We start from the raw sequence: 13107 nt of genomic DNA on the forward strand, positions 1-13107 counted from the left end.
AAAGGCCCCTTTCCTCCGTAACGTCCCATTCACTCACTGGCAGGGCGGGAGGCCGGCAGGGTCCCCCCTGGGGCAGCCCCTCCCTCTCCCCTGCTCTGGGCCCTGCCTCCTCCATGCTGAGTCACCCCGTGTCTGGGAAGCTCCCAGGGCCACGCCAGGCTGGGTGAGGAATCACAAATTCACAAATTCCCCCTGCCTCCCAGGCTGGGAAACGGCTGCCCTGACTCACCTTGGGCAGGACCCCCAGAGCCCCCGTGAACCCCCCGGGCCCCGACACCCAGCCCCCCGGGGTGCTGAGCCCCCAGGTCCCTGCTCCCCGTCCCCTGGGATGGCCCCAAGCCAGGCTCACTGCCTGTGGAACAGAGGTGACAAGGTGTGGCCAGAGCGGGGCCGTGCGGTGCAGCCCTAAACCACCCGCCAGGCACCGGGGGCCGCTCCTCGAAGAGCGGTCTGTGAACGCAAATGCCCGGTGGGCATGGAGAGCCAGGGAGGCTCGCTCAGCCTGGCGGTGGCCGCCGGACTTGGGCAGAGAGGGGACACAGTGGCGAGGGTGCAGGTGGACCTGGAGGGCCGCGAGGCCGGTACCGGCAGAAGCACAGAGGGTCCTGGGAGGCAGATGACAGGGCGCCCGCCTGCCGGCCTGGCCAGAACCCCAAGAGACCCCCGGGGCTGTGAAAAGCAGGCCTAGCTTCCTCCTCAGGCTTCTCTCATCCTTCATTTCGGTCTCGCTCACCTGGGACGGGGCTGAGGAGTCAGTCGGTTGGACCGGGGGGAGAAGGTTGAGACCCTACTGTGGGGAGAGGCTGGTGCCCCCGGTGCTGCCCGGGCGGTGGGCAGAGGCTGCGGGGCCCGCAGGGCTGGAGCAGGGCCTCCACTGACGCTGGAGCTCTCCGGGAGGTGTGGGCAAAGCAGTCTGGCAGGTCGGCCGCTGGTGGAGGGACCATGGCCTGGGAGAGTCGGGGGCTGTATCTCTGCAGAGAAGGCCCACCCGCAGAGCAGCTTGCTCCCCACAGTCCCAGGGCTTGGCATCTGGCTGCCAGGGTGGGGGAGGGGGCGGCAGGAGTGCAGACAGTCACCGGAGGGCACTGGACCCCGAGCGCACCTGTCGGAGGGCCTCTGGGCTATTTGAAGACAGAAGCCCCGGGAGTTGGGGGCCCGAGAGAGCACCGGGGCAGGGCTTCCTGGTGGGGCTGCCCTGCTCAGACTCATTCTTGCCCCCCGTGTCCACAGCCGGCAGCCGCCTGATGGGGAACTCTCCGGCCTCCTCTTTCATGGGCAGCTTTCTCACCGGCAGCCTGGGCTCAGCGGCCCCCGCGCACCCCAGCGGCCCCGCCCCAGCCCCCTCGGAGCAGGCCTACCGCGCTTCCCACCCTGCCACATCCCAGATCTGGTTCTCCCACTCCCATGAAGGTAAGTCCGTGGCGGGGGCCAGAAGAGGGGCTCCCCTGCTGTGGCCTGCCGAGGAAGCCCCCACAGGGGAGGTGGTAATTGGTTGGAAAGGCGGGGGGAGCGCCAGGCAGTGGTCCTTGCCAGATGTGCACCACAGATGGGCAGAGAGGGAGGGAAGGAGGTGGGGCTGGGAGGGCTCTGGGGGAGCCGAGGAAATGTGGAACACAGCTGGGCGGGCCGGGGCCGGGCTGCACCCACCTCCCCAGACCCAGAGAGGTATGGGCTCCAGATGTGCCAGCTGGAGGGCGGGGTGGGGAGGACAGAGCTGTCAGCATGCTCATGCTGCCACCTTGGGGGCCTGGCCAAGAGCAGAGTCCCTCCCAGGCCCCTGGCCTCCCCGTGGAACACGGCCCTGTGCACACAGGCCGAGCGGCCGGCAGGAAGGCCCCTGGAGGCCCCTCTGGGACTCTGGGGCTCCCTGCAGTTTCCCCAGCCCTCTGCTGTCTGTTCGGGCCCGCGGTTGCTGGCGTCCACGCGGCTCGGGAAGGGTTAAGGCCGGCGGCGCTGGCTGGCGCGCCAAGAGGTAATGGCATTTGGCAGCGGGCACGGAGGGCTCTCCGCTCCTGGCACCGGCACCGCTGTAACTCAGTGACTGCTGGGCGGCAAGCACTGTGTTTGCGGAGCGCGCACCCACACACCGCGCCCGCCGCTGGGTTCCAGGCAGGGAGATTAGCGCCCGGCGCTGCGGGAGGGCCAAAGAAGCCTCTTTGTGCAACAAGAAAGGGGCTGTTTTCCAAACAGGACAGGTGACAAGTGAGGGACAGTTGTTAAAATAATCTGGGCTTTAAGCGCTGTGCAGAGTGCACATGTTGGGCAGGCGATAAGGAGTGGCTCTCTTTGCTGGTGGAGGGGAGGCCAGGCCTGCCCCGAGGCCCCGGGCAGTCAGGGCAGGCGCCCTGGCCCGCACTCACCTCCGCCGCCCCCGGCTCCCTGCCCCCACATTCTCAGGGGCCTCCCCAGGGGAGAGCCGGTGCGGAGGGGGCTGGGCCCTGGCGCGAGGCCTGGCGGCTGTGGGTGGGCCCAGCACTCTGCACCCCCCGCCCCCAGCCCCTCCAGCCCTTCCGCCTTCTGTGTCCGCCAGGCAAGCTCCCGGCCCTGGCAGGAGCATCTGGGAAGGATGTCTGTGGGAGGGAGGAGTGCAGCCGAGTGTTGGGGAGCAGGCAGGGGGAGGCCTGCAGCAGCCATGGGACCACCTCAAAATAACGAAGTAACGGAATAACGGCCACTGCCCCACCCGGGCCCAGCCACAGGTGCACGGTGCCCCCCAGCTGGCTGACTCAGTTTCCCCTCCGTGCCAGGGTGGCCCAGGGTCGGGGCAGCAGCTCTGCTTCAGGAGACACATATCCCCTTCCCCTCTGTCCCACCCCTGGGGACCTTACCGGCATGGAGGGCGGTTTGTGGGCAGCGCCACCTGCCCTGGGGCCCGGGGAGAAGGTGTCCCTGTCCTGCTGCGGGGAGGGCGGGGTGGGAGGCAGCCTGCAGACAGCACCCTCAACGGCCTCCCACCACTCACTTCCCCTGAGCCAACGGCCGCACCAGCAGAGTCTACCTGGCTGGGGGCGGGGCAGCCCAGCCCCCGTGTGCGTGCGGGCGGGCGTGCGGGCCTCCTACCTGCCTCCACCGTGGCCTGAGCGGGAAGAGGGTCAGGGCCAGGCCACACTGCGGACGTGTCTCCCCCTCAGGCCAGCCCGGACACTGGCTCTGTCTGTGGTCTGTCCCTCCACCAGCCCCCACACACCGCCTGCGCCTCCTCGGGCTCCACGTGCCCGCAGCCTGGTGGGGGAGGGCCTGCCTGCCGGGGCGAGGGGCTCGGTGGGCCAGGGCAGGTGGACAGAGGACAGAGGAAAAGAGGATGTGGCCTCCTAAGCACCCACGCAGCCCCCAGGGCGCCGGGCGTGTAGGGAGCAGGGCCCGCCTGGGGCCGAAGATGAGCCCGGGAAGGGGCAGCAGCTCTGAAGGGGAGAGCGCCCCCCGCCGACCTACCAGGTCCTACCTGAGGGTAGCTGGTGTGTGTGTGTGTCCCGGAGACCCTGCAACCGCATGCACCCTCCCGGCCTGTGCCTCGGTTTACCCCCTCGCCAGCTCCCTTTTCTCTGCCTTCCGTTGAGCGGCCCGCCTCGGGATCTCCTCCTGCGGGGTTCCCCGCCCCCCGACAGGCCACGTGGTGCCGGCTGCCTCGCGGTGAGCTTGGAGCGTGGAGGCCAGAGCGAGTGGCAGCGCCTGCTGGCTGGCTGCCCTGGCCGTGTGCCCGGCTGCTAGTTTGACGGGGTGCCAACTGGCTCCCCGCGTGCCGGGGCCTGTTTCTCTGCCGCGTGTGCTCAGAGGGAAGGGGGGTGAGGCGGGCGGGGGGCACGCGACACGGCCGGAGAGTGGGGGCCGGCGGGCATGGTGGGCTGCCTGGGCGGGCTGCTTAGAGGTCTGGCTCTCACCCTCATCCTGCTTCCTTCCGCTGCCCCCGGGATGGGCAGGGTGGCAGGTGCCCAGCAAGGCCTGCTCACCGGCCCCTCCCTGACCTGGGGCTGGCCAGGGCTGGGCCCCTGAAGGGCCAGGAGACCAGGACGGGCCAGCAGGTGGGGGCCGGGTCAGGGGAGGGGCCCAGGTGACCCCACCCCTCAACTCCAGGCAGGACTGCCCACCTCTCCGTTGCTGGACCTAGCTCGCCATCTGGGGGGCAGCCGCCAGAGCAAGGGCCCAGGCTTCCTGCTTCCCTGGCGGAGCAGCTGGGGTGCAGGGGAGGCACCCTGGAGCTGGAGGAGCCGCCCCGGAACATCTGGCCTGGGGCAGAGCCTGTCTGTCCAGCCCCCAGGCCTCCTGGCCTCCTAGGCTCGCCCAAATGAAGGGGGTCCTGCCAGAAGCTGGACGTTCCCCTCTGAGGCTTAGGGTGGGAGTGGGCGGCGGAACGGGCCAGGGCAGGGGTGAGCCAGTGTCCGGCCGCCTGCCCTGGGTGGGTCGGAGCAGGGGCGGGGGGGCGGGGGGGGCACAGAACAGCTGGTCCCATTGTCATGGAGCCTGGCCCCTCTCTCCCCACCCCACCCCCAGCTGCCGGGCTGGGACCACCCACAGGGCCGGTGAAAGGGGATTCTGTTCCTGGGGGCTCAGCTGGGGGCGCCTAGCTGCCGCACACCACAGCCCGGGCCACTCGTGGTGGAGGGGGAGCCTTGGGGGGCAGCAGGCACACGGGGCCTCTCTGCCAGAGGCGGCTACTGCCCCCCCAGGGCTGGACCAGCCTCCCGGGGCTGCTCCCTGCTGCTCCCAGCCCCCCAGCTTCCCCGCACCCTGCCAGGCGCCTCGTGGCCCACTCTGTCCCCTCCCCTGGAAGACTTTGGGGAGGGAGTGTGAGCCTGGAGCGTGTCTGTGTGAGGGACAGAGGTGCCACCCCGCATCCACCACCTCTGCGTGACCTTAGAGGCCAGCCTGCTGCCTGGGGCTTCGTGTTCCAGAACCATCTAGAGGAGCTACCTGAGGCAAGTCTCTGCTCTGGGCCCCGGCGCCTCCCCCCAGGCCCTGGCAGCTCCTTGTCCCTCTCCTGGCCTCAGTTTCCCTGATGGCTCAGATCTCCGGGGCCCTGCCCCCACAGAACCACTGATGACCCCCGCCCAGCCTCCCTGACCCCGGCCCGTGCCGGAAGGAAGGAGGTGGCTCGTGGGGAGAGCTAGCTGCTCTGAGGTCTGAGGACAGAGTGTGGGGAGGGGCCCAAGCTCCCCCGGGCCCAACACGGAAAGGAGGGAGGCCCGTCTCCTGCGGACCTCGGACCCCCTCCAGAGCCTCCTTGGGGCTTTTGTGCTGCCAGCCTTCCGTGACCCCTGCCGGTGCCCTCCACCCCTGGCTGCCCCCTGCCCTGGTCCACGTCCCCTTCAGGGTCCCAGCCTGCAGTCTGCTCCCCAGCTGTGGGCCTGACCCTGGTGCCGGGGCAGGCTTCCTCCACGTGGCTCCTGACCTGTGTAATCGGTTGCCGAGGGCACAGGTCCCAACCTGATCCCTGTGAGGCCAGTCCCGGGCACCGGCCACTCTGCGGGTCCAGCCTGCCCAGCGCTCCTCCGGGTCCTATGGCCACAGGTGGCCCCGAGGTTGGGAGGCCAGGGCCAGTCCCTGGCTCTAGCTCAGGCCAGGAGCACACCTGTGGTGCTCAGGATAATGACATTCTGCGCTGACCCTGGCCCAGGGATGGCACTTGCCTTGTTTACTTCTCTGAGCAACACCGTGGTATATGGGCGGCTGCTCACCCGTTTTACAGGGGAGGAAACAGGCTTGGGAAAGGGTGTGGCGGGCTTTGAGTCCAGAGAGCCCGACTGGGAGGCTGTCCACTCCTCCCTTTCTCTCGGCGGCCCCGGTTGCCCCCGAACCCTGGCTCTGTCTGCCTTCCTCGTGTTGGGAGTAGGTGCCACCCCTTTCCCAGCTCCTGCAGGGACCCAAGCCGGGGTGCCTGCAGCATGGGCCTCTGCCCGTGCCCAGGCAGCTGTGGGGGGCGGGGGGGTCAGGACCGTGCTGGACCAGGCCCAAGGCCCCTGCCCCTTGCAAGGGTCATCTTCACTGCTCAAGAGCGGTGCCCGAGGGGCTGGGAGAGCCACGGGGCCTCTGGGCCTCCGTTGCCCCATCTGCACACCGCCCTGCCAGAAGAGCCCTTCTGACCCAGCGTGATAGTCAAAGCACGGCCTGCTGGCCAGCCGGTGACAGGCGGAGGGCTCCCTGCAGGTTCGCCGGCGACCGCCCTGTCCCCCATAGCCACTGTCCACTGCTGTGCCAGGGGCCTTGGCACCTTCCTGGGCTGACACTTGCCATGGGAGCACATGTGCGGACAGCGCTATCTGGGCTGGGGAGAGGTCCCCATGTCACTGCCCGGGCAGATGGCCTGTCTCTGGCACAACTCTGTGGGACTGGGTTGGGGTGTTCTCGTGGCCGCACACACCCAGGGTCCCCCAGGCATGATGCCCGGCGTGTGGCCGCCCCTGGAGCGGGACTCCCTAGCACCCAGAGTTGTACTGTGGGATGTCAGTGAAGGTTTTGGGGGTCACACCGGTCTGCCCCCAGCCCTCCCAGGCCCTCAGGCCCCGCCCCCCCTCTGAGGGAGCTCTGCATCTGTGTCCTGGGCAGTCGGAGCCTCGCTCCTCCCTGCAGAGCACATGCCAGGAGCCCGGGACTGTCCACGAACTGCCTGGATCCCGGGCAGACTGCCCGCCGCTTCTGTTCCAGAGGCACCTGCAGGAGCCTGGCACCTTCCCCGGCTCTTAGCACCCCTCTGGGCCTGGGAGGAGACCAGGACTGCCAGGCCCTGCACCTTGGGCAGTGGGGGGCGGTGTGTATGCGTGGACACCTGAACCGGGAATTTGACAGGTGGAATGAAACTGGAATCACCTCGAGCCCACACTTGGGCCCCGACCCGCAGCTGTTGGAGGCTGAGGCGGGGGCACTCCTGAGGGCTGAGCTTCCAAAGCCCACTCCATCCCGGAGAAGGGGTGTCACTCTGAAAGCCCAGGCTGGACACCCTCGGGTCCGAGCACCAAGTGCGAGGGGGCCTCTGGACGGACGCAGGGAGGACCTGGGGAGGGGGCTGTTGCAAGGTTCTTCCCTTCAGGTACTAGAGCAGGGATGGTCCGTGTGCTGCGGCCAGTGCTGGTTAGTCAGTCCGTCCCAGCACTAGGCTGCGCTTGGATGCAGCCTCAGAAGCCTTCTTAACCCAGCATTCCGGCAGGTCACTGTCATTTAGTAGATTTGCATGCCACACTTGAAACCCACTGACATCCTGAAAAGGGTGTCACGTGGGAGAGTCAGCATCCAGTTAGTGTCAGGCATGGGGCCAGGACCCCTAGCCGGGCACGCGTGGCAGGGTTCTGACGGCAGGAGTGTGCCAGTGCCGGGTGGGATCCGCAGGGCCGGCAGGCGGGTGGGGGTGGGAGGTCTGCTGGGCCTCCATCTGACGGAGCTGACCCTTGCTGAATCCCCCAACCTGAGAGTGGGCCTGACAAAGGAGACGGGGCCTCTGATTGGCCAGATGGGCACTTGGGCTCCTCAGAGCACGCCCCCAGTGGTCATGTTGTGGGGAGCTGCCTTCGTATCTGATGCCGGGACCCTCCTGGCGGCTCGGTTCGATGGCAGGTGAGAACTTTCCAGCAATTGGAGCCTCAGGATACGAGAGGGTGTCACCCACCAGGGAGACAGCAGTGCTGTTGGTCAAGGTGGCCTGGGGGACAGGGGTGTCAGTTGCAGAAAGGCAGGACCCTGGCGGGGGGAAGGTGGCTGGGGATCCCCCAGCCTCCCCCAGAGAGTCCTGGTCGTCTGGTTGGCTGGCCACACCCCCCCCACGCCCCCAGACCTGGCCTCCCGGGAGACTAGGAGGGTGGCCCCTGGGAGGGCAGGGTCGGGAGTGTACGGCCCCCAGCCTTGGTGGAGCAGAGGTTCCGGGTCTGGCCTGGGGCAGGTGGGGAAGTGGAGCAGGGAGACCTGGGAGCGGGGAGGTGCTGCGGGGTGGCCCGAGGGCCCCACTGGAAGAGGAGGGCCAACACGGGGTGCAGGGGCTGCCCCTCCTTCCTCTCTGGCTCAGAGGCTTACCGCAGGCCTTGGGTCCTCCCAGGAACCCGCCTCTTCACTGGGGTGTCGGGAGAAGCCCCACACTCCATTGGCCCCGTCTTCTTGCCCGTGTCCCCTATAAAGTGTTCCCATCCCCTTTGTGCTTCAGACCCCGCCTTCGGAGCAGCCCCTACTTGGGGAGGGCTGCTCGCTGCCCGCTCTCCTCCTGCCCACTCCCCACACTTCCCACCGGCACCCCCAACCTTCCCGGACAGCCAGCGAAGACCCAGGAGATCCCGGGAGGGGTCGCGGTATGTGGTCACTTTGCTCCCCAGTAGCCCGGGGACCTGGTATGTGCTGCTCCTACCCAGTGCCTGACCCTTTTTGCTTCGTTACACTCGTCGGGCGATGGCCTTGACCCTTTGTCCCCTGTTGTCCCTTCTGCCATGGGATTAGGTTGAGTCTCCTGGCCGCTCACAGCAGCGGGGGCAGGATGGAGGGGGTCCACCGTGAGATGCCCACAGAGGCCTGGGGCCCCTCCTCAGAGCTCATCAAGGCCTTCCGGGGCCTCGAGGGCGGTGGGGGCCCAAGGATGGGTCTGGGGCCGGTCCCCTCCACCGTGGGCCGTTGCTTTACACAGATTTGCCACCTGTCCCTTAAGGTGGTCACAGTAGCCCCAACCCCTAGGGGTACGAGGGTGGGGGAAGGGGGTCGCAGACTGCGCTGTCCCCTGCAGGAGTGTGGGGCTGAGGAACTCTGGTCCTGGGTTCCTGGGTGTCCAGCCCCACCCCGCTCCCTGCACCTCGAGCCCTCCTGACGACCACAGCCCCCATGTTCGCCCCCACCATAGCCCCTTCAAGGACCCGGCTGATGCCCTCTCAGAACAGCTGCTCTGGTTTGTAAAATCATGCTTTATTTTCTTCAGTTCAGAGAGGATGATCCTGTTGGGGGACCTTTCTATGTCAGGACTGGGAGGCACCCCTCCCCAGCCCCTTCCAGCACCCCCCAGCCCGGCCCATGCCCCTTCTGCTGCTTCTTCCTTCTCTGCCTCCCCAGCCCGAATCCCCACCCTGGGGTCTCCGAGGGGAAGGCTGGAGGTGGGAGGGGGTCCCTGCACCCTGGCCCGGACGGCCACCCGCTCAGGCTCCGAAGGAGAGAGACACCCCCAGCTGGCACCCTCACGCTGCCCCCACAGGGCGCCGCGGGAAGGAGCTCACCACTCAGCCAGCTGAGCGCCTGCTCCCCAAGAGGGCGGGTGGGCGGCAGGCCCGGACCTCCCGAGGGGTCATGGGGGGGTCCACGCCCGGGAAACGGGTTCTGGGAAGGAGGAATTTACAGACTTCTGTTTACCAAAACGAGGCCCGTAAAACATTTAATAGCAGGCGATTAAAAGGGGACAGCTGTGGAGGTTCAGCTTCCCCCCCACCCTTGCACCCCCCCGTACAGCACACACAGGCCTCGGCCCCCCTGCCCCGCTGCTCCCGTCCCCGGCCCGCTCTCAGCTTTTGTCAAGGCTTCCAGGAGCTGAGTTTAATCTAGGGAGCAGCTGTTCCAGATGCGTCTCCGCACACAAACCAGGCCAGTTGGCCAGGCTCTCCGGACCCAGCCCTGCCCTCAGCAGGAGGGGCTAGAAGGGGGCAGGCCGTGGCGGTGGTTGGCACCTTTCCTGAGTCCCCAGAGGAGCCTGGGGATGTGAGCCCTAAGCAGGGAGACCTCTAGGGCCTCTGGAGCCTGCAGATGGGGCTGGTGGAGTGGGGTGCTTCGAGCTTGTGGGGCCCGAGACACGTTCTGCCTAGAACATTCCTTGGGGAGGGGACTCGACAGCTTCACCTCGGACCCACTGGGCCAGAGAACATCAGACGGCATCATTAGGGTCTGGGGGGGTGGCCTGCCTCTGCCGCAGGGCCCACTGGGATCAGAATGCAAGGCCGCCCCATGTGGACTGGGACTCTGCTCCCGGGGGATCCCGGAGTGCCCCCGTTTCATGCTGGCCCTGTTCCAGTCCAAACTCCGCTCCTGCAGCTCCGTTCTCAGCCTCTGAGCTGATGGTACAGCCTGTCCCATGGTCGCTCGGCTCCCCCTCAGCCTCAGGCCTGGTGAGGGGCCTCCCGGGCCCCTGATGCTCACAGTGGGCTCCGGGCTGCCCCCCCATGTACCTGCAGCTGCAGCCGCCCCCAGCACCGAGATAGAGCCCAGACCCCACCAGCTTCCACCCTGCCCCCCGGCAGCCTCGGCACCCCGGCAGGCCCACCTCAGGCCATGAGCCAATGCCCCAGGCCCGAGGACGTGGGGGCCTGGAGGTCGGTCCTGTGGTTCTGACCCTGCCCCTTCTGGAAAGGTGTGTCCCACAGGATACTCCGTGGAGTGCTCAGCCACCAGCTGTTACAAGGAATGTTCCACTGGGGTAGCAGAGGGGTTCGGTCATAAATGGAGTTTGGAAAACAGTTACTGAGCGAGATGGAAGGGACTCCACTGTGACGCACTCGGAGTGGGTGCTGCTGCCCCTGGTCCCCAGGCGTGGGGCTCCCGTCGTGGCTATGACAGGCTCTCGCCTGGGGCCCTAGCCTGGCCTGCCCTCTTGGGACGGCAGTCTGCAGGGCCCCGCCACAGCTCCTCCCTGGGGAAGCCCCTGGATGGTTGCTCCCTCCCAGGAGCCAGTCGCTCTTGGGACAATCGTGGAGTCCCCAAGAGAAACTCCTACAGAGCACGCTTTCCATGGAGAAAAAGTTCAGAGCATGGGTCGAAGCGCGAGTCTTAGAGCAAGACTGTGTCCTGCCCGCCCCAGCCCGCTGGCGACCCCTCCCTGCTGGGCCAGGTCGGGAGTTACGGCGGGGAAGGGCCGCCATCAAGGCGGCTGGTGGCTCTGGGCATCCAGCAGACACGCCTGTGCCTGCCCAGGGCACTGGGGCCGGGCCGGGCCTCCCAGGCCCCGCTAACTTCTGTCTGTCTTCAGCCCTCTGGGGGCAGTGAGTGTGTGCGTCCCAGGTGGCTGAAGCCCCCAAGGTCCAAGGCAGGCAGGGGGCGGGGGGCAGGGTGTGGCTGGCATTCTTGTGCTGGGCAGGGCCAGGCCCTGAGGACAGTTTAGGCCCCAGGGGGACAGAGAAGGGCCTGCCTGGCATGACTCAGAAGTGCCAGGGAGGGTCTCCGGGCTGGGGGCCAGCTCCCTCTGTAGATCTCCGAGCACAGAGGAGGCCCGCCAGCGGAGAGCCCGCGGGGCCGGCAGCCTCCAGCAAGACGGGGCTCGGCCACAGCCCTCCTGCCCAGCCCAGGGCGTGGGCTGCCCGACCCGGGGGCTGCCCAGTAGCTCGGACGGCGCAGGCCAGGGTGGAGTGTGGCCCTGGCCGTCCTGGCTGGCAGTCGGACCGTGTCCAGCGTGTGCGTCCTCCCAGGATGCCTCTCCAGCGCCTCTTGGTTGCCCTGCCTCGGAGCTCCCGCGCCGCCGAGCGCTGCTGGGGAGGAACCACGGGCACCCCCTCCGTCCTCCTCTCCCAGCCCATCAGCAATTCAATTTGTGCCGCACCAGAGGGATGGTGTTAGTCGAGTCGGAGTTAATACGATGTATTGATGGGTTGATTTCCCACCGGCCGGCTGTGCACCAGGCCCTTGGGGAGGGGACTCGACGCCCCTGGGCTGCCCACCGCCTCTCACCTCCCTGGGGTCAGGGCGGGTGCGGGCCTGGGCCTTGGAGGTGCCTCTGCAGCCAGTCTCCTTGCTTCTCTAGCTCCAGGGTACCCCAGATTTTCGGGGAGTCTGGCATCCACCTTCCTACCCATGAGCCACTTGGATCACCATGGAAACAGCAATGTTCTCTATGGGCAGCATCGTTTCTATGGAGCCCAAAAAGGCAAGTGCCGGCTTGGGGCCGTGCTGGGGTCTGGGGCGCAGGGCATCCTGGAGGGTGGGGCAGGGTGGGGCTGGGGGCTTCTGGGGCACTGGGTAAAGGCGGCCAGCCTGGGCACACCTACGCCCCGGGTCTCAGGCCACGGCGGCGTGGGACTGAGGGAGAGTGAGCCTGCTTCTCAGGCTCCCAGAGGACTAAAACTCCCAGGAGCATGGCCAAGAGGCAGGTTACGTGCTGGGCCTGGGTGAGCACTCTGAAGACCCAGCCACGCGGCCAGGACCTTTCTGGCTGCCGTGGAAGGATCTGCAGGAACCGCTGTCCTGAGGGGTGGAGCTCAGCTCCCACACGACTATTTCCTGTCCACCACTGCCTGGGCAGCTTCGGGGGAAGATGCTGTTGGGTAGGGGTGGCGGAGGCCCCCAGGAGCCTGTGCTGGCGGCCTCACTGAGCTGCATGAGGCCCAGGCCCGACCGGCACACCAGGGCCTCGGGGCAGACAGAGGCCGCAGCCAATGTCTCCCTGCAGACGAGGAGGGGCTGTCCCTCCATCAGCGGAAGGGGGCCTCCAGAGGTGCCCGTGGAGAGGGGACGCTGAGGTCGGGGCTCTGCTGAAGGGAGGACGGGGCTGGTGGGGCCGTGGGTAGGGGTACGTGCGAGCATGCTCCCCCGTGCACACACACACACTCGTGCAAAGGCCCGAACTCCAGGGTGTGGATCCCCTCAAGGAGCCCGCGGGAGGTGTGGCTGCCTGGAGAAGGGACAGGTGTGGGGAGTAGCTGGAGGCCGTCGTGCCCTGTCTCGAAGATTTTTCCTGGGTGGAGTGACATCTCATTTGGGTTTTAGAAAGGGCTCTCTGGGGTGGTGCCCAGGAGATGGGCAGGGGGACCGTTGGGTTGGTTATGTGTTTCAGATGACAGGTGGTGTAGACTTGAATTGGGGCCCCCATTCGTGGCCAGGCTGTGGGAGGAGCGGCTCAGGGCGGGGGGGGGTCCATCTTCCACACAGAGGGACTTTCCCAGCAGTATCCAGGAGGTGGCCGGACACTCGTGGTGAGGGTCGGTGCCATGGGAGCCCCCCCGGGTGAGGACAGACGTAGCTCGGGGGAGCCCAAGGAGCCCCGAGAATGGGGCTCTCAGTGGAGGCAGAGGAGGGCCCCACCAAGCACCCGGCAGGGTGGACAGGACACTGGGCAGGGCTTAGGAGGTAGCGGTTAGATCAGAGTGTGCCAGAGCGGGTCTCAGGGAAGGACGGGGAACCCAGCGAGGAAGTTTTGGGGGTGAGCCCACGGCTAACTTTCATGTCCTCCTACCCCCC

General features: G+C 67.3%; 1 protein-coding gene across 2 annotated transcripts in view; it reads left to right on the forward strand.

Annotated features, from left to right (window-relative positions):
- The window catches only part of BAHCC1 (BAH domain and coiled-coil containing 1), a 64579-nt gene that overhangs the window by 26647 nt on the left and 24825 nt on the right, over nt 1-13107 (forward strand). For both annotated transcript variants that reach the window (XM_078066259.1, XM_078066260.1), the window contains exons 3-4: nt 1231-1410; nt 11675-11797. In XM_078066259.1, coding sequence (XP_077922385.1) covers nt 1231-1410; nt 11675-11797 — 303 coding nt within the window. The remainder of the gene's footprint in view (nt 1-1230; nt 1411-11674; nt 11798-13107) is intronic.

The sequence above is a fragment of the Halichoerus grypus genome, chromosome 2, assembly GCF_964656455.1.
Source record: "Halichoerus grypus chromosome 2, mHalGry1.hap1.1, whole genome shotgun sequence".
Lineage (NCBI taxonomy): Eukaryota > Metazoa > Chordata > Mammalia > Carnivora > Phocidae > Halichoerus > Halichoerus grypus.